Raw genomic sequence first — 25504 nt, 5'->3', positions numbered from 1 at the left:
GTTGGTAGGCAGTGGAGACATTTTAAATTCTTACCACAGTATCATCAGCACCATTAATCCTGTGGACTCCGTTCAGGTACTGATGCACGCATCTCCCGCTACTGCAGGAGACGGAATTTCCCGAGCTGGGCGGCGATTGTTCATGCACTGTGTGTTGGGGATGTATTTCATTCTCCCTCCTCTCCTCCCCCCACTCCCTCCCCCGCCTCTTATTCTTTTTCTGTCTCCTCCTCTCTTCTGGTTTTAAGGAAGGTTCAGTGACAGAAGCACCTTCCAGGACATTATTAATTAGACGTGTGTATTCCTACAAAAGAACATCCACTAATTATTTTTTATAGATTCACTAAAATTGCGTTTCTATAGCATGTGGTGCCAGGGCCTCTTCCTTCCAGGCACAGCACAAGCTTCCCAGTAAAACCGAATGGCCTCTCAGTTGTTCTGCTCACTGGGTCTTGTCAGTGGATTCAGTTGGGAACCTTGGGAGGCAGAGACCACCAAGGTTGACGGACGTAGGTGCTGCTGCTAAATTTTTCACTTGGTTCTCAAGACCCAGGGCTAAGGGGATAGATAGGGTGGCCTGGGGGGTGGTTCAGAATCCGGGAACCTTTAGGAGGGTTGGTGTGCGAGGCTGCCAAGAAGGCTGCCAACCTTTACTGAAACAGTGAATTATCTGGAGTGTGATGGCATGGCTCTGTCCTGTCTGTGGCCACACCACACCCTTGCATTTCTTTCACTTCCAGAAAACCTATTTTTTTAAAAGTACGGGCATGCCACACTGTACAGAGAAGGGTCACCCGAAGCTCTTCCTCAAGCCGTGGGTTGAGGAAGGTGTAGGGGTCTAACCTGGAGACGAGAGGCTGGGCAAAGGCTGTTGACCCATTTAGGCAAAAGTAATAGAGGCCCGAATTGATTCTGACCATAGTCCGGGCACCGAGGGCCATCCGTATGGCCTTACCTAAGCCTTGTAACAACCAGGAGGTAGGAATGATAATTATTGTTTATAAGTGGGGAAGCTGGGGCCCTGTGGAGTTAGGAGAAGGAAGGGCATGCGTAGCCGGTAAGTGAGACAAACTGGTCTTTACGTAGTGAACAGCCGAACCCTTTTCTTTCGGGACGAGAATTCCATTAGCCCTGCAGCCCAAGCTTGTGTACACTCACTATGTAGCCGAGGCTGTCCTTGCCCTCCTGACCTTAATTAATAACGAGGCTAACGAGGCTAACGAGGCTGTCCTTGCCCTCCTGACCTTCTATTTAATAACGAGGCTGTCTTGGCCTCCCATATGGCAGATGGAGCTCGGTGGGTTCCCTGACACTGGTCACATTCAGCTGGGTGCCAAGTGACTGATTGTCGGATGTTTGAAAGGAGATACAGTTTGAAACAGGAACTATATGAACTTTTAAATTTCACCCCGGGATCAAGATTCGATATGTTTTCTTTGGTTGTCAGGAGTACTGTTTTTGAAATTATTTATTTATTTATTTATTAGGCTGGGCAGTGGTGGCATACACCTTTGATCCTAGCAATGGGGAAGCAGAGGCCTGTGGATCTCTAAGTTTGAGGAACATAGAAACCTTGTGTCAAAAAAAAAAAATCTTATGTGTATGGGTGTTTTGTCTACATGTATGTCTTTGAACCACAATGTGTGCCCAGTTCTTTCAGAGGCTAAAAGATAGCATTGGATCCTCTCGAAGGGGAATTACAGGCAGTTGCTGGGAGTTAAACCCTGGTTCTCTGGAAGGGAAGCAAATACTCTTAATTGATGTGCCGTCTCTCCAACCCCTTTTTGCTTTTAAAAACTTTCTATGTGCATGGTTGTTTTACATGTATGTATGTATGCATGTATGTATGTTCAGCTCATGCATGTAGTGCCTATGGAGGTTAGGAGAGTATATAAGACCTGCACAGACTGGAGTTACAGATGGTTATGAGCTTACCATGTTGTCTGGGTTAGCCTAGAACTCAATATATAAACTAGGCTAGCCTCAATTTTGGGTTGGTCCTCAATCTTTTTGCTCTGCCTCCAGTGTGCTTAGAGTCTGAGATAGGAAGATCCTGGGCATTTGCTGGCCAGCTATTCTATCCCAAAATGGTCAGCTCAGTTTTAGTGAGAGACTGTGTATCAAAAAAAAAAAAAAATGACAAGAAGATCCCAAAACTTGACCTCTGATCTCTACGTAGGCACATACACAGGCAAGTGCATCCAAGCCAAGCATGATGGCCTGCAAAAATCACCTCGGCATGTAGGAAGTCAAGGCACAAAGTAAGATAGACCCAACCTAATAAACAAAAGATCGAACTCGATGTTCACTGTATACAACGAATAGCTCTGAAAAACGAAAATAGGGAAATGGAGAGATGGCTCAGCAGTTAAGAGCACTGGCTGCTCTTCCAGAGGTCCTGAGTTCAATTCCCAGCAACCACATGGTGGCTCACAACCATCCGTAATGGAATTCGATGGCCTCTTCTGGTGTGTCTGAAGAGAGCGACAGTATACTCATATACTCATATAAAATAAATAAATAAATAAATAAATAAATAAATCTTAAAAAAAAAGAAAAACAAAAATAAAGAGAAACTCCTAGTTAATTGATTACCACATTACCTAGTGTAGTCCGTGTTTTTGGAAAGTGCTAAGTGCTGTAAAATGATCCTGTGGGATGCTGTTTGATGAACAATTTATTATACAGACGCTAAGTTTCACCCTGCAGGTCTCCCCCCACATCTGGTCTCCACCTCTGTTTTCCTGCTCTGTTTTGTGTAGTATGCACACAGAAGTAACATCCCTAGGGGTATCAGCAGACAGAGACCTGTACCAGGAATCGGTCCTCCTCTCTAGCTGGACTGCCTTCCCCTTTTTAACTGAGTTAAAGGCTTAACAGTCATTCTCACTAGTCATAACTTGCCTGGTGGTTTCCAAAGAGAAAAGCTTTGCTCAGCCATAGCCTGACATGAAGGCACAGGTCACCCCCTGGGAGCCAGGGGTCTGTGTGGGCATGTACCCAAGCCTCTCTGTAATTTATCCCTTGGAGTCAACGTAGAGTCTGAGTAGTAGCAGTGTGCAGGCCGTCTGCCACCTCTCCCAGGACGCATGCTCAGAATAGCCATCTTTCCCCCTCTAGTGAAAGCTGTTCCTTAAGGATATTCAAATCACAGGACAGTTCTAAGAAGCGAGGTTTTGTCAAACTTCTTTAGCTGCCATGTAGTATTCAACTTGCTAACTTGTTTCCATAGAAACAACAGGAAAACCATAGACACTCTGTGAGAGACAGCGTACAGATGGGAATTGTTCTAGAAGTTTGTCAGGAACAATCGCGCCTCATGGCTCTGAGGAAATCTAATGCAGGAACAGACTAGGTGTGAGGAAAGTTTGCTCAAGAGCCAGAGCCTTGAGCTGGCTGTGGGCATGCACACATATAATCCCAGCACCGGGGAGGCTGAGGTAGGAGGGTCACCATAGGCTCAAGGACAGCCTGGGCTACATAGTGAGTCCCTGCCTCAAATTTATAGATGAATACATGCATGCATACATGAATAAATAAATTAAAAAACATTAAAAGTCAAAGCCATGGCCATCTTTGGTAGTGATGTTCACTCGAATTCAGAAGCTAATAAGAGGTGCAGGTGTTTGGGTTGGCAAGACGCTCTGCAGGTAAAAGCGCTTGCCTCCAAGTCTGGTGATCTAGTTCAATCCCTGGGACCCACAGGACAGCCATAGTTATAGATTATGCTACAGAACGTTGGAGGTTATTTTCCTATGCAACTGCAGCTGGTAACAGCTGTTCTGTTCTTCTCTTTAAAACAAGTGTTTATTTGCTGTGTACGGGCATTTTGCATATTTGTAGGCCTGTGTACAAACATGTGCCTGGCGCCCAAGGAAGTCAGAAGAGGGCTGCAGAGCTCCCAAAACTAGAGTCACAGCTAGTTGTGAGCCACCTTGTAGGTGCTGGGAGTAAAACCTGGGTCCTCTGGAGCAGCAGTGCTCTTAACACTGAACCGCATCGCCAGTTCTGCCTTCATTTACTAAACCGAGAGTCTCTTACACAGCAAACTGGCCTCACACTAAGCTGAATTTCAGATTCTGCCACTGGTTCCCAAGTGTTAGAATCAGAGGCCTTCACCGCCATGCCTGGTTTCTGTGGTACTGGGGCAAACTCAGGGCTTTGTGCATGCTAGGCCAGCATTTCACCTTAAACTGACGTCCACCCCTGCCTCCTTTTATGTGTATTTGGGGGACAAGATTTATTTTTATTGTTACATTTTTAAAAAACTATATGTATTTGCATGGGAGTGAGGTCAGATGACAGCTCATGGACGTGAATGTCTCCCATTGTGTGGGCCCTGGGGATTGAACTCAGGTCACAGACCTGCCAGGAATTGCCTTCACCTACTGAGCCATATCACTAGCCCACGGGAAAGCCCATATAGCCCAGGCTAGCCTCAAACTCATGGCAATTCTGATATAGCATCACAAGCATTGATATTAAAGGTGTGAACCATTATGCCTGGCTCCCTGCTCTCATGATTACTGTCTTAGCTCTCACACGGGGGAGCATGTATCTGTCCACACCTGGCTTATTTTGGTTAACACAGTGTATTCTTCTTTAACCCTGGTCTTTTCAATTTTCTTACCCCCCACCCCAGAGAATAATTCTGGAACAATGGACTCTCTCTGACCCCCTCCTCCGCCACCTAATTATACAGAAGGCCACTGCAGTCTAAATGCAGTGAGGCTAGGTTTGTTGTTGTGATTTTGCTTCCCTATCTGTCTGTCTCTCCAGGGAAGAAGAGCCCAGACCTCGGCGAGTACGACCCCCTCACCCAGGCCGACAGTGACGAGAGCGAAGATGATCTCGTGCTTAACTTGCAGCAGAAGAACGGAGGGGTCAAAAATGGGAAAAGTGCCCTGGGAGACCTGCCAGAACCCGACTCGGATGCGGATGTGGCTGGGGCCGCAAAGCCACACCTTTCAGAAGTCACGCCGGAGGGTTTCCCCTCGGAACCCCTTGGGGGTCTGGAGCAGAAGGCCACCTCTTCCCTGGTGTCCTACGTGCGCACATCTGTCTTCCTGCTGACACTGGTGATCTCCATGGTTCTGGTACTCCTCTGCGCCTTCCTCATCCCCTGTCCTCCCAGAGACCTGCATAGCACTTGGAGCCGGCGCCTGGGCTCCCAAGGAGGTGAGTTGCGGGATTTTAAAGAAGTGAATCTGTAAATTTTCATATGTTAGTTCCCCTCTGAGTCATTCTGTTTTTGTTCTCACTTAGTTTAGTGTAGTTTAGTTTGTTTTCTTGAGACAGGGTCTCACTGTAGCCCTGGCTAGCCTGGAACTCACTGTGTGGACCAAGGTTTTGAACTCACAGAGATCTCCCTGCCTCTGCTTCCCAAGCGGTCAGACTAAGGGCATACACCCCCATTCCCGGCCTAAATAGATTTTTGGAGAAAGTGTCTCTTTCCCGTTGCCCTGATTGGCTTAGAGTTCCCTGAGTAGACCAGATGGCTTCCTGCCCTCACCTCCCAAGTGCCGGTGTCACAGCTGCACACCACTCTGCCTGGCTTCCCTCCAAATCTTAAATTAATGTGTGCCGTGCAGTCTTTCCCCCTGTGCATAGGGTTGCTTAGGTGGTAGAGGTTAGACATGAGACAGAAGGCTAGACCTCTGGGCCTCCGACCCTGCTCTCTGAGTTCCCCGGAGATAGCTTGAGTTTTCCGCCTTGCTGCTGCATCCATCACCCACCTGAGGAACATTGTGGAGGCCTTCCAGTCCCCCGGCCACATCCCTGTCTGTCCCCAGAAGACTCTGGCCCTGGATTCAGCCGGATTACTAGTTGGCTTGAAAGCTTTGCCACACTGATATAGACACTGATATGTTCATTAATTTTGTCTCCCTTTGAATTTCATATATACAGAACCATAGCTCTCTCTGATTTTTGTTCAACATAATTTTTGTTTCGGGGGACAGGGTCTTACTGTGAGGCCCAGGCTGGCCTTAGCCTTGTAACTTCCTGTCTCAGTTTTCTGAGATTATTGCCATTTGCCACCACTCCTTGCTCGTCGATGCGAGTTCTGTGCTTGTTTGTTCCTGAGACACCCTCCTGTGGGTCAGGTTAGGCTTGAACTTGTGGAGTAGCTGAGTCTGACTTTGAGCTCCTGATCTTGCTTCCACCTCCAGAGCGCTGGGTTACAGCATCTGGTGCCACTGACATAGTTTGGATTTTTTTTTTCCCTGTGCTGGAGGTTGAAGCCAGAGCTTCAAGCAAACTGTCTATAACTACTCTGACACTCTGCAGTCCCCGTCCTTTAAAAAGAGACGTTCCTGAGGTTGATCTATCCTGACGCGCTATAGCTAGAGTCCGTTCATTTTCCCCATGTTAGGATAGCACAGGCTTTACTTTTCTAGGGTGAGAAACATTTGAATGAGTTCCGATCTTTTTAAAATAAGCGATTCTAAGAACATTTTTCATACACCTCCAAAGGGTTATGCACAAGTTTCTCCAAGGCAGAAGCCTGGTAAAGTTGCCCCTCAGAGGGAATGGGTGTCCTTTCTAAGCAGTCGCCCCTGTCTGCTGAGGTGGTTCTGCTGAGGTGGCTGTACCCACTTGTGCTCCCACTCTTGTCTGAGCTCCCTACACACTTGGCAGGCATTCTCTGACTCCTCAGAGAGAGGAGGGGATCCTCCTCCCTCACCGCTGCTCTGCACAGGCCTCTGCTGCCTACTGAGGAGGAAGGCCAGGGCTGGCCGGGTAGAGTTTCAGACTTCCCTCCCCCACTGCAGGTGGGATGGCATTTCCCACCCCCACCCCACCCCTGTGCCTATTTTGGCCTCAACTCTGGTGGGAGGGGAGGGTGACATGGGCACCATGTTCTGGTGCCAGAACAAGGTTCCAGAAGTCAGGTTCTGCAGCCTTTGCTGTGGGGGTGGGGGTGGGGTCATTATTATCTATAGTCAGTTTGCCTTGCCAGGCTGCACCCTTCCTGGGCCTCTGTCCAGGGAAGCAGGTTCCTTAGAGCTGCAGTGGCCCCGTGGCAGTTGTGAGTTCTGGGTTATTTCATTATACTTTATCTAGTGTGGCCAGAAGCCCCAGGGAATTCTATACATTACTTTTCCTTAGGTCTTGCAGTCTCTAGTATAGCTGACTTACCATCCCCTCCTTTCAGAGCCTGTCTCTGCTTGCTTTACATATAATGCCCAGGGCTCTGGGCGGGCATCAGGGGAGATGCTTATCTCTGCGGTCTTATCTGGGAACAGGCAGTCCACCAGGGCTGGGAGGGGTGCTGGCGGCATTTGTGTCTGTCTTCTTTCTAACCCGGCAGAAGAGAACTAGTCTGTGGTAACTGGCTCAGGCCCTTTTTGTTTCATTATGTGTACGCCAGGCGGGGACCTGTCTCCCCTGGAGTTGGCTGACGTGAATAGAGATGGCCTGCGGGACGTGCTTCTCACCTTTGTGACAACCAGGAATGGGACTGAAGGAGGTAAGAGACACATCTGGAGGCTGCCACAGGAGAAGTGTCAACCGTAAGAAAGCATTAGTCAGCTTCCCAGGGCCAGTGCACAAGGAGGTCTGCAGGGAACAGGTCACTATAGGTCTGCCATGCGCAATGAGCCCCATCAGAGCAGTCCTGACGTAAATAAAGACCATTTCGAAATAAAAGATCATTGCAAGAAACCAGGGCCCAGTGTGATGGTGCACGCGCGCGCGCGCGCACACACACACACACACACACACACACACACACACACACACACCCCTTTAGTCCCAGCACTCAGAAGGTGGAGGCAGGCCAGCTCCTGTGAATTTGAGGCCAGCCTGCTCTACACTGAATTCCAGGACAGCCAGTGTTAGGAGGGGCCCAGTCTCAAAGTGCATCCCTCCTGCACATACATAAAAGGAAAGAATGGAGGAAGGAAAGGAAGAAAGGAAGGAAGACAGACTGAGGCATAGCTGAAGGGACTTTGAGTGGCCACCCAGACCAGTGAAGAAGCCAGTTCTGAGAGGTGACTTGCCCATACCTTGTAGTGACAGCCTTAGTAATTAGATGTGTGTGTGTGTGGTGTGTGTGGTGTGTGTGTGTGTGTGTGTGTGTATGTATGTGTGTGTATGTGTATGTGTGTATATGTGTGTATATGTGTGTGTATATGTGTGCGTGTGTGTGTGTGTGTGTGTGTGTGGTGTTCTTGGGGGCAGAGGAAGCCTCAGGTGTCATTCCTCAGGAACTGTCCTGTAAATGAATTTTAATAAACTCTAGGAGTTTATTAATGACCCGGATAGGCCCCCAATAACAGCGGCAGAGTTCTCTGGGTTTATTTAATCAGCTTAGTGCGATTACTGGGGGATTAGCCCTAATCTACTTTTCTATATGCTAGACTGTCAATTCCCCCAGCTGAGCTCCCCAAGTTCTTGCTGTTTGAGTCTTACTGGGTTATTTCTGCTCTACCAGCCTGTCCTCGGGGTTATTTCTCCCTGGGTCATTTCTGCTCTATCGTCTGTCCTCGGGGTATTTCACTCAGCCAAGTGCTGGTGCTCAGACACCTCTCTTCTTTCTCTTCCTCCTCCTCCTCTCTCTCCTCTTTGCCTGTGACCTGTGACCCCAGCTCAGTAACTGAAAATTCCACCTACCTCTGATTTCTCCAGTAAGTTACTGTAGCTGCTTTTATTTAACCAGTGGCTTTAAATTGGGGAGCAACATTTATATAGCATCACTAGGGGTGAGAATCTGCTAGTGGGACATGGTAGGGACAACCAGATTTTGGGGCCAGTATTTAGCATTTGAATACATAGCAGCTCTCCACACAGTCCACATGATGTCTTGAGACAGCGTCTCTCACTGGCCTGGATCTGACTAGCAACCCTCAGAGGCCGCCTGTCTGCCTCCCCAGCACTGCAGTTACAAATGTGCCACTTCTCCAGGCTTTTTCTGTGGGTTCTGGGGATTAAACTCAGGCTTTCTTGCTTTTGTAGGAACCATTTTGCCAACTGAGCCATCTCCCCAGCCAGTTCTCCAATGCCCCCTGGTTATAGTGAATGCTGCTTCTACCTTGCTCTCTCTGTCCTCGTGGGTTTGGTCATCACTCACGGTCATCACACAGATGAGTGGGCCCGTGGCCTTCCTTTCCCCTTTCAGTTAGTTCTCCAGCTTTGTCCTCCCTGGGAAGGCTAGACAACACGGAGGATGTTTATCAGCTCCCTAGCCTTGTGAGAGAGACTGAGGAGAGTGACTAACTTCCCTGCTTCCCTCACAGCTGAGTTTAGAGCAGGGTGGCTATGAATTTGGCCATGGGTCAGAGCTGGTCTCAAGTTGCCCCTCTTAGAGGACTTTCTTTTTTGTCCTCCTTTGTCCCTGGGAACATTAACAGCTTTGAGGGCCTATACTGCCACAGTGGGGTCCTACACCCTGACACACCTCTGTCAATAGTCTCTTTATTAAAGCCTCCATAGCTAACACATGATAAGCAACCAATCAACCAACCAATGAACAATAACGCCCCTTACCCCCAAACCCAAAAAAGTAAACAACAACAAGAAGCAAAAATGCCTCATTTCCATGATCGCTACACAGGGTCCTGGTTTGCCTGCAATGGCTACTGAATTGGTAATGACTACAGTATGTCAGCTGTGTAAGACCCTACCAGGAGGGCGAAGAAATCCTAGCAAGTGCGTTTTGATCATTAGACCCAGAGTGAGTGTCCAGGTATGCTTCAGAGATTTTCGTGGTGTGCATCTGCCTGGCATCACTGAAACACCTTTCGGAAGCATGTTTGATATATGGATGCAACTTCGTGACAGGGAAAGCTGCTGGGTTTGGAGCAGACCTTCCTGGGATCTTACCTGATGGCATGCAGTAGGGTGAGAGATGCTGAAGCTGTTTGAGATTTGCTCTATATCAAGATACATAGTGGCAAGACTGAGGGGCTTGGATACTATGTAGACAAACAGGATTTGCCCCCAGGTTGTAAAAGTAAGAACGTAACTATATTAGTAGCTTCTGTGTGCCTGTGACAAAATATACCATGACCAAAACCAATTTACAAATGAGTTTATTTTTGGCAACGAACTCTTAAAGCCCTTCCTCACTTGGTGATGTACTTCCTCACATCTTAAAGGTTCCATAATGTCCTAAAATGATACCACCAACTGGGGACCAAGTGTCCAAATACCTGAGGCTGTTGGGGACATTTCTCCCTCAAATTGCAACAATAACCACCATTAGGAACTTTGGGTGTGCTGAGCTCTGTTGTAGGTACATAGCCCAGGAGAATAGATTGCTTCTCAACACAATCTTACCAAGTAGGCTAGCATTGCCCCCTCTTCCAGATAAGGAAACTGAGGCACACTGAGGTTGAGGAACTCTTTAGAGTCCCACATCTGGTAAAACAGACTTGGAGTTCAGCTCCAAGTATGAGGTTCTTTAGTTCATCTCCCCAACCCTCATGCCTCATGGATGTTCCACTGGAGCAGAGGGATAGAATCAGTTGCTCATGATCCATTCAACAAGCGTGCATTGGCTACAGTAGGCCCTGTTCATCCTCTCTTGGTTCAGTGACTCTCCTGTCTTTGCCTTCCAAGTGCTGGGGGTAAAGGCATGTACCACCATGCCTGAGCCTCTCATTGGGTTTCTTAAGTGGGAAGACTAGCACAGGACTGGTCTGGAAAAGTCTAGAAGGTAGTACGGGAGGTCTAGCACAGCGAACCACATCCTGTTTCCCATCTGAGGGAAGTTAGTAGCACTGAGGAACAGGAAGACTGAAGCCTAGAAATTTTAGATGTCTGAAAGTAGAAAGCCTAAGTGAGTCAAGATGCCCGGACCTCAGAGTGAAAGTAGGACTGGCAGGAAGTGTCACGGTTACTAAACTGTTACTAAGTCACTCACACCCTGGCCTGAGCCCCTGTGGCTTCCTTTCCCTAGGACCGGGGTGTTCTTTTCCTGCAGAGGGCGAGACCTGCTTGCTGATCACCTCTCTGTAAACTGCAGGTCATTTCTGAAAACCTGCTTTTCTGTTTCGGGAGCCTTTGCTGCTGCCCACTGGGTTTAGGATTTAAGCCCTGCTCTGCACAGATTCTAGGTCAGCCTAGGCGTCCCTGCACATTCCTTTCCTGCCTGAGTGGCTTGGTTTTCCCCCTCAACAACTACGACATGCTGTTCTGGATTCTGCTCCTGCCTCTTGATTTTTAAATTACATTTATTTAGTGTGTGTGTGTGTGTGTATGTGTGTGTGTGTGTGTGGCGTGCACACATGCGTGTAACAGAGCCCATGTGGAAACCAGAGGATCACTTTTAGGAGTTGATTCTCTCCTTCTCCTTTGTAGGAATGCTGGGATAGTGCTGGGGGCTGGAGACTGAACTCAGGTCTCCATCCTTGGCTGCCGATGCCTTACCTCACCCACTTTGCTGGCCTTACCCCTGTCTTTTGCCCAGCAAACAACCGGCAGCTCTGTGTATCGGGCATCTTCTGATGTGCTGAGAAATCAGCTATTACTGTCTCTCTTTAAGGATGCCGCTGTTCAGTGCGGGCTAAGGTGGCAGACAGGTAAACAGATACGTTGGCAAAGGTGCCAAAATGGAGACGTGGTAAGGCAGTGTAGAGGCGCCCACAGCAGCTGGTCTCGTACTTGTCCTACACGAGGTGTGAGGCAGGAGAGATGACAAGTTCTGTGTTCACACCTTGTCAAAACCACAGGAAGGAGCTGAGCACACATGTGTGAGCTGCTGCTTCACCACCCACCCGTTCACGGTTGGCGTTTAAGTTAAGCACGTCTCGCTTCTCCTCCCTGACTTCCCCTCTGCCCCTTCCTCACCTCCCTTCCCTGCCTTTAGGCGGTGGCTCACAACCGACAGCAGATCTTGTGTGCCTTTCGGGGATGAACGGCAGCACACTGTGGTCCAGTCCCCTCCCAGAGGAGGCTCAAGACGTCACATGCTTAGATCTGATACCGGGAAGCGTGGCCAAAACCATCTGCCTGGTGACGGGGACGCGCAAGATGCTCAGTGCATTCAACGCAACATCAGGTAAAGAGTGGCCTTGAGCACACGGTGTTGCCTCCGAGAGACTCTAAGATTTGAGCAGCCTGCAGGGGAAAAGATGGTTGTCCTGTGGCAGGCTGGAAACGGCTTTGCTATTCTGGTTCAGAAGGTGGTTATTAAGGGTAAGAGATAAGGGGCGGATGGAGTAAGTAGATTCTTGTTGGAACCTGTTTGGTGATAAGACAGGGTTAAATAAACTCTTACCCAAACAGATGCTCTCCGGGGACCTGGGCTGTAAAGAGTGTCTGTGCTCTGGTCTTTGTACAACAGGCAGGAGAGTATCACCTCCTTGTCTTTGAATTATGCTGGTCTGTATGTGACCCTGGGTACTGGCTGGACGCTAGGGAAAAGAACACTCAGTCTTGCACTGATACGGCCTTTAAGCTTATTTCCTGTTTTAGCTTCACAGGCCAGCAGTGATGAAAATGAGTCTCGTATGAAAAAGATATCTCCATATACTATACTCTTCTATAATACACTATAACATACTATTCTATGAGCCATAATGTCAAGAGAAGTTAAATAATGACGTCCTTCCCACATCAGAGGTACCAAAATGGGGTGCTTGAGACATGGTTTTACACTGTACCCCAGACCTTGAATTGATGAGATCCTCCTGCCTCAGCTTCCCAAATGCTGGGGTTGTAGGTGTGAATACCATACTTGTCTAGTGGGGTACCTCTGAGTGGGGAAAATTTACACACACACACACACACACACACACACACACACACACACACACACACCACTTTGTAGAGCAATTCCTTAGCATGCACCAAGTCCTGAGTTTGACTCCCAGCAGACACAGGTCTGTAATCTCAGCACTCATTTCAAGAGGTAGAACTAGGATCTAAAGTCAGGGACATCCTTGGCTACATAGTAAGGTCAAGGCTAACCTGAGCTATATGAGTGCCTAGACTTAAAACAAATCGTCAGAGTGCACTTACTATCCTAGCTCAGGACTGAAGTTCTTGATAGCCTTCTGTGGTTTCTCTGGTGTGGGCTCCTTAGTGCCTGCAGTGTCCTATGACAGACACATTCCTCAGCCCTAGTAGAGTGAGCCCCGACCTGCCAGGAGGACACAGACATCTCTCTTTGATACGCAAAATCCAGGTGTGTAGGGCTGGAGACATGGCTCAACGGTTAAGAGCACTGGCCACTCTTACAGAGGACCTGGCTTCAGGCCCCAGTAACAGGGCAGTTACAACCAGCTGTAACTCCAGTGCCGGGGTTCTGATGCCCTCTGCTGACTTTCCAGGGCATCACCCACACGCGCTGCACAGGCACGCATGCAGGCAAAGCAGCCGCCCACATAAAACAAAACAATAAGCAAGTAAGCTAAAATCCGATGGGAGGCCATTGCACGCACATGCAGCCAGATGCCTGAGGATTTCAGATCCCACGTCCTGCTTCCTTTGCCGTCAGAAAAAAACTAATGGGAAGATATGGGGGGAAGCTGCTGTCTCCTGTTCAGCCGTTGAGTTTTCTCTTCTGGACCTGCCTTTTGCTGAGACAGAAGGTGGAAGTGATGCTTTACCTCTGTCTCCCTCTCTAGGGAAAATCCTCTGGACTCTAAACCCAAACTCTCTGTCCAACGGTACCTTGGCCGCCCCGGTCGTGGTGCTGCCAGACCTGGATGAAGACGGTGTCCGAGATCTGGTGGTGCTGGCCATTGGGGAGTTGCAGGTACGGTTGGTCTCTAGTGATGGTCACTGTAAGTGCCGCGTAGGCCTTGTTGTTGCAATGGCTTAGGCTGAAGGAGATTCTCTTGGTGAGGGGTAAGTGAACCAAGAAAACTCCAAGTTCATTTCCTATGATACACGGTGGTTCTGAGGACTGTGGTTTAGGAGTGCACTGGAGTGGACAGATGGCTCTTGTGTGAATTCCTTCTGTACCACTCTGTAGCTTTGTGGCCCAGGGCAAGTTGTACCCTATCCATGCTCGAGTTCCTTCACACGTCTACAAGAGAAAGTTCATCTTTCCCTGGAGGCCGCTTATGAAAATGAAAGCTAACAAATAAAGTCCTAAAACACTGCGTATTTTCTACTCTGTAAATGTAACATTAGCTTTACTATACTGTACATATTTAAAGTTTACTTCAATTGTAAAGCAGGGTGGACGGACAGAAGGCTCATAAGACGTAAGTTTGGATATAACTTAGTTGGGTAGCATGATGGCTTAGCACCCATGAAGCCCTTGTTTGGTCCCCTGCAATGCATAAATCAGGTGTGGTGGAGATACTCCTGCACTCAGGAGATCAGAGGCTCTAGGTCATCTGTGACAACATAGTGAGTTTGAGATTTGCCTGACACGTGTGTGGGGAGACCCCAACAGCAACAACAACAGCAGCAATAACAGCAACAACAACAACAACAACAACAACAACAACACAAGCAAATGCTTCACCCTTGTAATCGCAGCACACAAGAGGTTTGAAAGTTCCAGGTGAGCCTGGGTTGCACAATGAGACCTGTCTAAACTTGTAGCTCGTGGTTTTAAACATCCATACCACCTTTTCCTTCACTGGACTGAGCTCTGGCCACTCCCTGCTTTCCTTTTGCTTTACCCGGCTTAGCTCCTGGATCTGCTGCCACCACCTCTAACCTGCCCCCCCCCCCCCACAGCTCCGGTACCTTTTAATTTGCCTATTAGGCACAATTGCTGGGCACGGATCACTCCTGCCTAGAAAAGTGTGCCCTTACCAATTTATTATCTCCATTTTCCTCCTGCACCAAACGGAGTGGCTTGTTCCACCTAGTCCCTGCAAACATCTTTGGCCATCTTCCCATAGTGGAGGCCACAGGCCCTAGCTGCCCCTTGGGGCCTTACATGATTGCTGTGTCCTTCTTCCAAAGTATGACAGAACCACCACTTTCCTTCCTTGTGTTGTCTCCTTTTCCTCCTGGGATCTGGAAGTCCCACCTGTACCTTCCCACCCCTCCTCCCCACCTTCTTTATTGACACATCAAGAACCAATTGATGAATGGAATTTTAACATCAGGACCTCCCTCTACATAAACTAACCAGACTAAAATCCTTTCTGATTCATCAAGGACCAAAGGGAGTGCCAGAAGAAGACAGACTTTCAGTGTGGATGTGGTAGCTCATATTTATAATTCTAGCACTTGGAAGCTGAGGCAGGAGGATTGCTGTAAGTGCAAGGACAGCCTGGTCTACTTAATATGTTCTAGTCTGTCCAGTATACCACAGTGATGCAATGCCTTGATTTCCTCCCTTCCCCCTCAAGAAAGATGAACTTTGATTCCAGCACAGTGACCTCGTAAGCCACAGTTCAGACATCGTGGAGCATCCGCTCGGTACACAGATGAAATAAAAGACCTTTTCCCCAGACTCAGGGAAGATCAAATTAATGAGCAGTTATCTCAATTAAAATTTTGTTTGTTCTTTTGAGACAGGCTCTTACTATGTAGCCCCGGCTGGCCTCAAACTCACCTAGATTCACCTGCCTCTGTCTCCCAGAGGACTAGGAGTAAGGTATGTGCCACCGTGACTGGCTTGCAATTTAAATTCAAGCTATATGCAGCTGGGTGGTTGCGGTGCACATCTTTAATCCAAGCACTCCGAGGCAGAGGCAGGCAGATCTCTGTGAGCTGAAGGCAGCCTGGTCTACAGATTGAGTTCAAAGACAGCCAGGACTATACAGAGAAACCCTGTCTTAGAAAAAACAAACAAACAAACAAACAAAAGGGGGACTGTATATATTTTATTGTATATATGGATGCTTTACCTCCATATATGTCTTTGTACCACTTGTGTGCCTGGTGCTTTTGGAGAGGAGAAGTGGGCACCGGATCCCCTGGGACTGGATTTACTGACATTTGTGAGCCACCCTCAAGTCCCCTGCAGAAAACCCCATCTTTGCTGGTCCCGCCTTTCTTATCTTAAAGATCAATATCACTGACTCAGTCTGTTTTATTTTTATTTTTGAGACAGGGTCTCCTTTTGTCCCCCTGCCTCAGATTCAGATTTGCCTGCCTCTGCTAAGTCATTGGCCTGATACAGGAATTATTCACATAGTTTTATTTTAAATAATTATTTTCTATGTACGAGTGCCCTGTCTGCTAGTTCACCTGCTTGCTGGAAGAGGGCGTCAGATCCGGTTGTTGGAGAATTGAACTCAGTACCTTTGGAACGGCTGAGCTATCTCACTAGCCACCTCACCCAGCGTTTTTAAACTTTGTATCCTAGCCAGTATTCAACGTGGGGGTGGAAGGACTTTGTTCCTGCTATAGGACGTGACTTTCTGAAGGCATGAGAGTGTGGGAAACTGCTTTCTGATGGAACCCAGTTCTCACAGCCCAGCAAGGCCACATTCTTGTGCGTCAGCACATTTGGAGATCTCGGTTCTTTTGTTTGAGATTTTGGGGGACAGAGTCTCACTGTCATCTCAGGCTTGCCTTAGTCTTCTGACAAGTTTCCCTAATACTGGAATTTCAGGTTTATACCACCAGGACTAGCAGAAATCCTAGTCTCAATGCCCCGTCTGCTTCTTATGCCCAGGAATGTGAAGGGCGGTGGGCTAGGCTTTTGAGACTCTCCACACTACAGGGCCCTTGTGAGAGGAATCAGCTCGCCTGCTCTTAACTCTGACCCTACCTGTCTATTGGTCAGCTGTCCTCACAGAGTTTACTCATTTGAGCAGTAGTATGCAGATGATGTAAGAGTCTCCATGCTGCCTGAAAGTGACAGTTACGGGATGTTCCGAGAGAACAGATGGATTTAGGCCGCGCCTACTGCCCACTTCTGCCTTGATTACAGGCAATGATGAGTGGGAGGAGCTGTGTGAGGCACAGACATAGAAAGGGAATACATTTAGGACTGTGACTGAAGAGTAGACGAGTCCTTAGGTCTGGGAGGGGTATGAGCTGAACCTGGCAGAAGAGCCTGCTTCGGTACGTGGGGACCAGTCTGGTCTAGAATGTTATGGAGAAGGGACCTGAGAAGCCTGTAGCCATTGCAGTCACACTGTGTGTCGGTCTGAATGTGAGCCCAGACCCATGGCCCTTTGTGTCCTTCTCACGCCCCAGGCTAACGCTAATGGCACTGAGGTGTGAGCCCCCTTGCATTGCTAATCAGCTTGGGGCTGCAGTGTTGGTGGAGATGTTTATGCTCACAGCTTCCATTCAGAATTCCCACTTCAGTTCCCATTTGGCATCTTGGAGTGAATCGATCTCCATCTAGCTCAAACCCAGGGACTGCCTGACCCCACTAAGTCAGTTACTCCAAAGGCTAAGTATCCATTCCTGACACAGTCTCCTCAGAGACAGGGCGCTCCTCTACCCCTGAACCCCATCTGCCCATAGGTTCTTTAACATCCGCAAAGAGTTCTGTTCATGGTTACCTCCACCCGAGGATACCATTACTTCTTTTAATGCAGATTCAATTTCTGTTCGTAGCTGAAGACTTTCTAACATTTGCTCCTGGCTTATAGTCACCAAATGAGCTCTTCTCTTTTCATTAATCAATGTCTCAGTCAGGGTCTCCATTGCGGTGAAGAGACATCACGACCAGGGTAACTCTCGTGAGGTCAACCTTTAACTGGGGCTGGCTTTAGGTTCAGAGGTCCAGTCCATTATCACCAAGGCAGGAGCATGACAGTGTCCAGGCAGGCATGGCAAGGGAGGAGCTGAGAGCCCCACATCTTGATCTGAAGCTCACTAGAAGATGGATTCCCTCAGGCAGCTAGGAGGAGGGTCTCAAAGCCCACCCCCATCGTGACACACTTCCTCCAACAAGGTCACTAACAGTAACACTGTTCCTAACAGTGCCACTCCCTGGGCTAAGCATATTGAAACCACCATAATCAATTAATTGGTAAAATGATTTCTTCTTATAATTTTGATTCATCTTCCAACCTAAGGCCCTTTAGAGCATTAAGTTTGCTATATAGTGTTTTAGCTGTGCTATATGCTTACTCTAGTGATGTAGTCTTTGACAGGATGTTTTAGGACATACAAGAGCAGAGTGCTATGACCTTCCCTAAAATCTCCCCTCTGGTATTGACAGAATAAGTCATTTTTGATGTGTGTGCTGCAAACCACACTGGTCTATCTTTTCTATAAGAATTCATAATTATAAACCTTGTCAAGCACTTTATCGAGGGGCTGGGGCGGTTACTCGGTGATTGTGTTTGCTGCTCTTTCAGGGCACTGGAGCTTGGTACCCAACACTCGTGTCACATGACTCGCAGCTGCCTGTAGCTTCCGGTCATGGGGATCGGATGCCCTCTTCTGGGCTCTAAGGGCACCTGCTCACACATAGCATATACTACACACACACGCACATGCACACGCACACGCACACATACACATACACATACTAAAAATAATGGAGAAACAGAGTCTTTAGAGCTCAGGCTAATAAGCTGTGGCCAGTGGGTTGTTTGTCCCACTGTTGGTTTTCCCACATAAATTTTTGTTGGAGCATAGTCATTTCTTGTTCTCCCTATGACAGACTCATGCCAGGAGAATAGTAGAAAGCAGTTGCTACTGAGACCACGCCACTGGAGAGGCCTACAATATCCACCAGCTGGCCATTTGCAGAGAAGTGTTACTGATTTCCAGAGCGAACTTGACAGTGGCCAGGCCAGACATCTGACGTTACAGGAGAATTCTGTGGGCTGATACAGGGGCACACCAGTGTGTTAGCCACTGCTGAGATCTAATACCTGGCAAAGTCATCTGAGGGGAGGAAGGTTTCACTGTGTCTTACAGTGTCAAGAGGCAGGATGGGGGGAAGGCATGGTGGGGGTAGCAGAAGCTGAGGCACTGTCACATTGTATCCACAGTCAGGAGCAGGGAATCAGAAATGCCCATGCTCACTCCTTTCTTTCTATTGAAACTTCATTTCATTTATGTGTGTGCATGTGTTTGTATGTATGTCTGTATGAGTCTTTGTGCACACATGTGTGTATGTGAGTGTCCTTGGGAGGCAGATGAGTTTTGATCCCAGAGCCAGGGTTGCAGGGATTCGTAAGCTGCCTGACTTCAGTCCTGGGATTGAGTCCTCATGGTTGAACAACAAGTACTTACAACAGCCTTCTCCGCAGGCCCTGATTTTTTTTTTTTTTTAAATGTTTGTTCAGTTAAGACCCCAAGCTGATAGGATGAAGCTGCCCATATCTAGATTTGGTCTTCCTACTTGATTAAACTTTCTAGCTGGAGAGATGGCTCAGTGGTTAAGAGCACTGACTGCTCTTCCAGAGGTCCTGAGTTCAATTCCCAGCAACCACATGGTGGCTCACAACCATCTGTAATGGGATCCGATGCCCTCTTCTGGTGAGTCTGAAGACTGTGACAGAGTAGTCATATACATAAAATAAACAAACAAATCCTAAAAACAGGATACATAAGATAAATATTTAAAAAAAAAAGAAAAAGAAAAAAGCTTTCTAGAAACATCTTCAGACACACCCAGAGCTGTGTTTCCTTGGCGATCCGGATCTCTCTGGTAAAAACTGGTTATTGAGTAAAGACCCTCCCTTGTATCAGCATCGTATATTTAACTCTCCATCTTTAGGCGATGACACAGTCGACGACCACTGTGATTCCTCATCTGAGGAATCTTAGATACTCTTCATACACATCTAATCGGGGAGTATGCATTCGCCCCGGTTCTTATCTCTGGGGGAATGAGCAAGCACATTAGGCTTCGTGCTCTCCAACCACGGGGAGCGTCTCCGAGCCCTTAGCTCAGGAGGCCTTCGGAAATGAAAGGCTCCATTAATACGGCTCCTTTCTTTCACTTCTTCAGCCGGATCTGTGTTTCCTGCTCGTATCTGGCCGGACAGGGAGTCCCGTGGGCCGACCTGTGAAGTATAACATCGTGGGAGTGGGGAATCTGATTGGTCCCCAGGTTTACATCACCGCCAGTGGAGCAGTCTACATCCTGTTTGGCTTTGGTAAGAAGCAAGGCTGGCTTTGGCTTCTGCTCCCCTGGTATAGGTGCCCTGGCTCCTGTGAGACAGGGGCTGCTGGCGTTGGCTCTTTTCCGTCTCCATTACAGGGCCTGTCCCCTACTGCAGGTCATGAACTCTGCCTCCCCTTGATGCGGTCTCTGGAGAGGGACTGCCCGCATCGGCTTGATCACTTTCCCATCACTCCAAGTGGGACCGCGCTGGGGTGGGGTCCGCCCTGTGTCCCCTGCCCAGAACCCCACGCTGGGAGATAGCCTGGGCGAGCTCTTTTAAACCCAACTTCTCAGTGTTGGCTCTTCCTGTGGCACTAGGAAACATACAAGCCGTCGCCCTGCGGGACATTTTTGTTCAGGCCCAAAACCGCGACAGCTCACCACCCTCTCTGCAGATAGAAGAGCCCGAATGGGAGAAGCACAGATCTGTCAACCTTTCTGAGCTCATCGATGTTTACAGGTATTGCCCATCCATGTCTTTGACCGTAGAGAGGCCTTTTGGACTCATACATCATGGGGTCTCTGAGTTTGGGCTGACTAGTGAGTGAGGGCAGAGGTGTGGGGAAGGGGAGCTAACCTTAAAATACCAACCTACGCCAAACACAGTGAGGAATCGTGTCTCTTGGTGTGGAATGTTGGCTGTAGGATTACGTCATGCATAGACTATAAGGATTGGCACTAATTTATGGTTAGGACAGCTAAAGGATGCATTTATAAAATGGTTGGAAAGCTGTGTGGAAGCTCTCACCTTTTCTTCCCTGTATTTTCCTCCTAACCAAAGATTCATCGTGATAGACCAGGAACAGGATACATGAAATAAAATATTTTAATTTTTATTTACTTCTCAACTTGTGTTGTCATATGCAGTGATCTATGTATTTTACCTACACAACTCTTGGCTTGAGTAATAATTGTTTTGTTCCTTTCTGTCAGAAGTTGCAAGTCATGTCTAGCATTTTCCCTCCTCCGGTATTATCATGTTATTTTAGCGAATTTGATGGAATGGTTCCAGTAATGTAGAAAAAGAAATAATTTGATGAAGTCAATGCCAAGAGTTACTGCCCACGCTTAATGACAATTTCAGGCCACCTGTTCCCATCTCTGCCTGTCCTCTGTGTCCTTGTCCTTGGCTCTGTTACTGTCCCCAGAGGGTCCAGGCAGAGAGGATTTCCAACCAGGAAGAGTTGGGAGTCCACATCATGGACTGCGGTTCACTCCTCTGCAAATTGAAAATATTTGGAAAGAATTGTGTATGCACCCAACACGTACAGGCCGTTTTTTCTTGTCATTATTTCCTAAAGTGTGTAGATTGCAAGCATTTATACATTGTACTGAGAGTTATGACTAATCTAGGTTGACTCACATTACATAGGAGGATACTGGTTGTATGGCGACAATGTATCGTTCAGTGCAACGATGATGGGCATGTGAATTTGGTACCTGCAGTAGGTCCTGGCACCGGCTCCTGCACAGACACTAAGGGACAATTGAATACACAGTTGTCATCAAACATCAAACATCAAACTGAACAGATTTCTCATCCACACCAGAGAGTGACTGTTGGGTTTTTGTTCAATGTAGTGATGGAGTTGAGCTTCTCCAGTTGGTGAAGGCACCAGATTCCAACAGCAGCAGCCTCCTGATTACAACCAGACAAGGCCTGGTCCTGCTTAGGGGACAAGACCTTATGCCTCACTGGAAACTGAATCTTCAAGGCCTGCGCAGGTTTGCAGAGCACCCTCCGTGGCTGCTGTTCTGAGCAACTCTGAGTTAACTCTCTCGGGTTAAAATTATCTAAACCGATTGCTCGATTGCTCGTTGCCCGAGGCTGGTGCAGGGGAGGGGAGGGAGGGAGGCGCCCGTTTCTTTCTGTAAATACTGTTGATTGCCCCCTTGTCTGTCTGCAGCCAGCCCACTCCTGGGTATTTCACTGATGACCAGACATTGGACTTCCTTCTGCAGACACAAGACGGAGTTGGGATGAAAAAGGTAAAAAAGGGTCTCGAATCAATCAGAACATTCAGAAAGAACGAGCTCTGTGTCCAGCCCTGGGTGAGACACTGGGAAGAATAAGAACTGGAAGCCTGGTCTCTCCCTTCAGAGAACTCCAGTCTAGTGGATGGATAAAGTGGAAACTCACAGACCTTTGCTAACATCTGCAATAGCAGCTTTTTTTTTTCCATCTTTATTAACTTGGGTATTTCTTATTTACATTTTGATTGTTATTCCCTTTCCCAGTTTCCGGGTCAACATCCCCCTAACCCCTCCACCTCCCCTTCTATATGGGATTCCCCTCCCCATCCTCCCCCCATTATCACCCTCCCCCCAACAATCACATTCACTGGGGGTTCAGTCTTAGCAGGATCAAGGGCTTCCCCTTCCACTGGTGCTCTTACTAGGCTATTCATTGCTACGTATGCGGTTGGAGCCCAGGGTCAGTCCATGTATAGTCTTTGGGTAGTGGCTTAGTCCATGGAAGCTCTGGTTGGTTGGCATTGTTGTTCATATGGGGTCTCAAGCCCCTTCAAGCTCTTTCAGTCCTTTCTCTAATTCCTTCAACAGGGGTCCCATTCTCAGTTCAGTGGTTTGCTGCTGCCATTCGCCCATGTATTTGCTGTATTCTGGGTGTGTCTCTCAGGGGAGATCTACATCCGGTTCCTGTCGGCCTGTACTTCTTCGCTTCATCCATCTTGTCTAATTGGGTGGCTGTATATGTATGGGCCACATGTGGGGCAGGCTCTGAATGGGTGTTCCTTCTGTCTCTGTTTTAATCTTTGCCTCTCTATTCCCTCCCAAGGGCATTCTTGTTCCCCTTTTAAAGAAGAAGTGAAGCATTCACATTTTGGTCATCCTTCTTGAGTTTCATGTGTTCTGTGCATCTAGGATAATTCAAGCATTTGGCCTAGTGTCCACTTCTCAATCAGTAATAGCAGTTTTTCTAGACTAATTTTAGGTTCTTTCTGGAGCCTGTACTTTACAGTTAGGTGGGAGGGATCATTTACGAGTCTGGGTAGGGAAAGGTAGGTATAAATGGATGTCCTATTCCAATACAGTCACAATCAGGTTTAGAGAAGTCAGAGCTCAGTTTCTGGGCATGTGGGAAGCTTTTGCTAAAGGAAGGCGACATGGGTAGGGTCTTTAAGATTGGATTTATGCTATGCACAGCACAGAGAACCAGGTCAGGAACACTAAGACCAGAGCTCAGAGGCGGAGGTGCCGTGACAGGTTGAGGGATGCTGACCCACGGTGTGAGCATTTTGCCTTTTCTGCAAGGTTGTGTGTAGGCGGACGCAATGCTTTGGCAGCCATTTTCCATTCAGTGTTCAGAGTTATAGAGTTTTTGTGTTCCTTTGTTTTGCTTTTTTGAGAAAGGGTTTCTCCGTGTAGCCCTGGCTATCCTGGATCTCTCTCTGTAGACCAGGCTAGCCTTGAACTCACAGCAGCCCTCTTGCCTCTACCGCCTGAGTACTGAGATTGAAGGTGTGCACACTGCTGTACAGCTCCGAGTTTTAGTTTTAAAAAACAACCTGCCTAGATTTTATGTTGACAATCAAAGCCAACCAACTAGGGGCCGAAAACGGCCAATAGAACTGTTTATGCTTCAGCCTTGCAGACTTTCCTCTTACTATTTCTTAAGTAGCACGGCAACAACTGTTGATTTGGCGTTCATTACACTGCAGTAGGTCCAGCAGGTAACCTAGAAAATGATCTAAGTGCACACGAGAGCGTGTGTAGCTATGTGCAAATGCTTGCCCTGTATAAAGGGACTGGTTCCGTCCCCGTGTCATGTCAGGTATTGGAGCCCAGTGCCTCACAAACATGGAGGAAGATGAATACCCGCTCTCGGGATGTTTGCCTTAACGTCTGCTTTTGTGTGCTTTCTTGTCCTCTGCTCTCCTACAGACCGGCTCTCCCCATCTTCTCATTCACAGATGACGGTGGTAGACGGCAGCTCTGGCTCCATTGTCTGGAGTTACAGCGTTCCATGTCACATGAAGGAAACCCCAACCACTTCTGCAATCACTTCAGACCAGAAGTCCGTCTTCCTCTTCTGGGCAGAAGCGCTGACTGCTGTCTCTCTCAGTTCTGTAAGTGAGGGGGGATAGAGGGGTAGGCGGTGGGAAAGGGGGAGGGTGGGGCAGTTCCCTTCTCTGTCTCACAGCCATAGCTGCGGTGGCTCCACGGGGCTGACTGGGGCTCGTGATGTTTTCTCATCAGTCACCTTCTAAGGGCTTGAGTGGAAACAGATTTGTGCTCCCCAGCTGGTCTTCCCCTTTGCCTTCTCATGAAGGATGCGAACACTGGCTACTGCCCTCAACTGCAGACTGACTACAGTGTCCTTAACTACAGACTGACTACAGTGTCCTTAACTGCAGACTGACTGACTACAGTGTCCTTAACTGCAGACTGACTACAGTGTCCTTAACTATAGACTGACTACAGTATCCTTAACTGCAGACTGACTACAGTGTCCTTAACTGCAGACTGACTGACTACAGTGTCCTTAACTGCAGACTGACTGACTACAGTGTCCTTAACTGCAGACTGACTGACTACAGTGTCCTTAACTGCAGACTGACTGACTACAGTGTCCTTAACTGCAGACTGACTGACTACAGTGTCCTCAATTATAGACTGACTACAGTGTCCTTAACTGCAGACTGACTACAGTGTCCTTAACTACAGACTGACTGACTACAGTGTCCTTAACTACAGACTGACTGACTACAGTGTCCTTAACTGCAGACTGACTGACTACAGTGTCCTTAACTACAGACTGACTGACTACAGTGTCCTCAACTACAGACTACAGTGTCCTTAACTACAGACTGACTACAGTGTTGGTCACTGGTGGGTTAGGGATAAGAAAAGCACCGTGAGGTACCATGTACAGAACCACAGGACAATATGCTGCCGAGGACAAGGACGAGGAGAGATCATTGTTTGGATCATTGTTGGGCAGAAGTTGGCCAGACTCTGAATCAGTATATTTAGACAGCAGAGTGTAAGAAGGGCGGGAGAGTGCTGGGAGCTGGGTGCAGAGGAGGCCTAAACCGAGGAGTCGGTGGGAATCATGGGTAGGAAAGAAGCCCTGACACCTCGAAGGCAGATGTCAGTTTTTTGTTTCATACCGCGGTATCCGGGTGGAGTGTGTGAGCAGCGGGGTGGGGTGGGCGGGGTTGCTCGCTAGAATGTGTTGGAACTCAGCCGTACCCAGCTGACTTAGTCCAGGGGAATGGGAACGCACTCTGCCTCATTCGTTATGTGCCAGATGCTGGAACTATCTGTGGGAAACTGAGCTTAACAGGAACCTCTGGAGAAGGCAGGGGGTCCCGGGACAGGGGGGCATGGTAGACACACAGTTCTGAATTTGTCAGCCATGACCTCCCGACAAGTTACTTTGTTCTTTTTTTTTTTTTTTTTAAGACCCCCTGTTCTTTACTCACAGAGATGCTAATCTGTCCCCTCGCTTTGAGGATCAGACTTATCTGAAGTCTAGGGTATGGTTTTAGCTCAGCCGTGCCCTCAGTCCTGGTTTCCTCATGTACTAATGAG

The 25504-nt window shown here is 48.1% G+C and overlaps 1 protein-coding gene across 1 annotated transcript in view; it reads left to right on the top strand.

Annotated features, from left to right (window-relative positions):
- Positions 1 to 25504, top strand: part of Fam234b (family with sequence similarity 234 member B) — a 39045-nt gene that overhangs the window by 7208 nt on the left and 6333 nt on the right. Inside the window, exons 2-10 of the mRNA XM_032905528.1 lie at positions 4780 to 5178; positions 7373 to 7471; positions 11813 to 12004; positions 13575 to 13705; positions 19793 to 19940; positions 20267 to 20408; positions 21530 to 21673; positions 21856 to 21937; positions 23881 to 24036. Coding sequence (XP_032761419.1) covers positions 4780 to 5178; positions 7373 to 7471; positions 11813 to 12004; positions 13575 to 13705; positions 19793 to 19940; positions 20267 to 20408; positions 21530 to 21673; positions 21856 to 21937; positions 23881 to 24036 — 1493 coding nt within the window. The remainder of the gene's footprint in view (positions 1 to 4779; positions 5179 to 7372; positions 7472 to 11812; positions 12005 to 13574; positions 13706 to 19792; positions 19941 to 20266; positions 20409 to 21529; positions 21674 to 21855; positions 21938 to 23880; positions 24037 to 25504) is intronic.

This window comes from Rattus rattus, chromosome 6, assembly GCF_011064425.1.
Source record: "Rattus rattus isolate New Zealand chromosome 6, Rrattus_CSIRO_v1, whole genome shotgun sequence".
Classification (NCBI taxonomy): Eukaryota; Metazoa; Chordata; class Mammalia; order Rodentia; family Muridae; genus Rattus; species Rattus rattus.
Note: the sequence above shows the minus strand (reverse complement) of the source record. Positions and strands in the feature narration are given on the sequence as shown.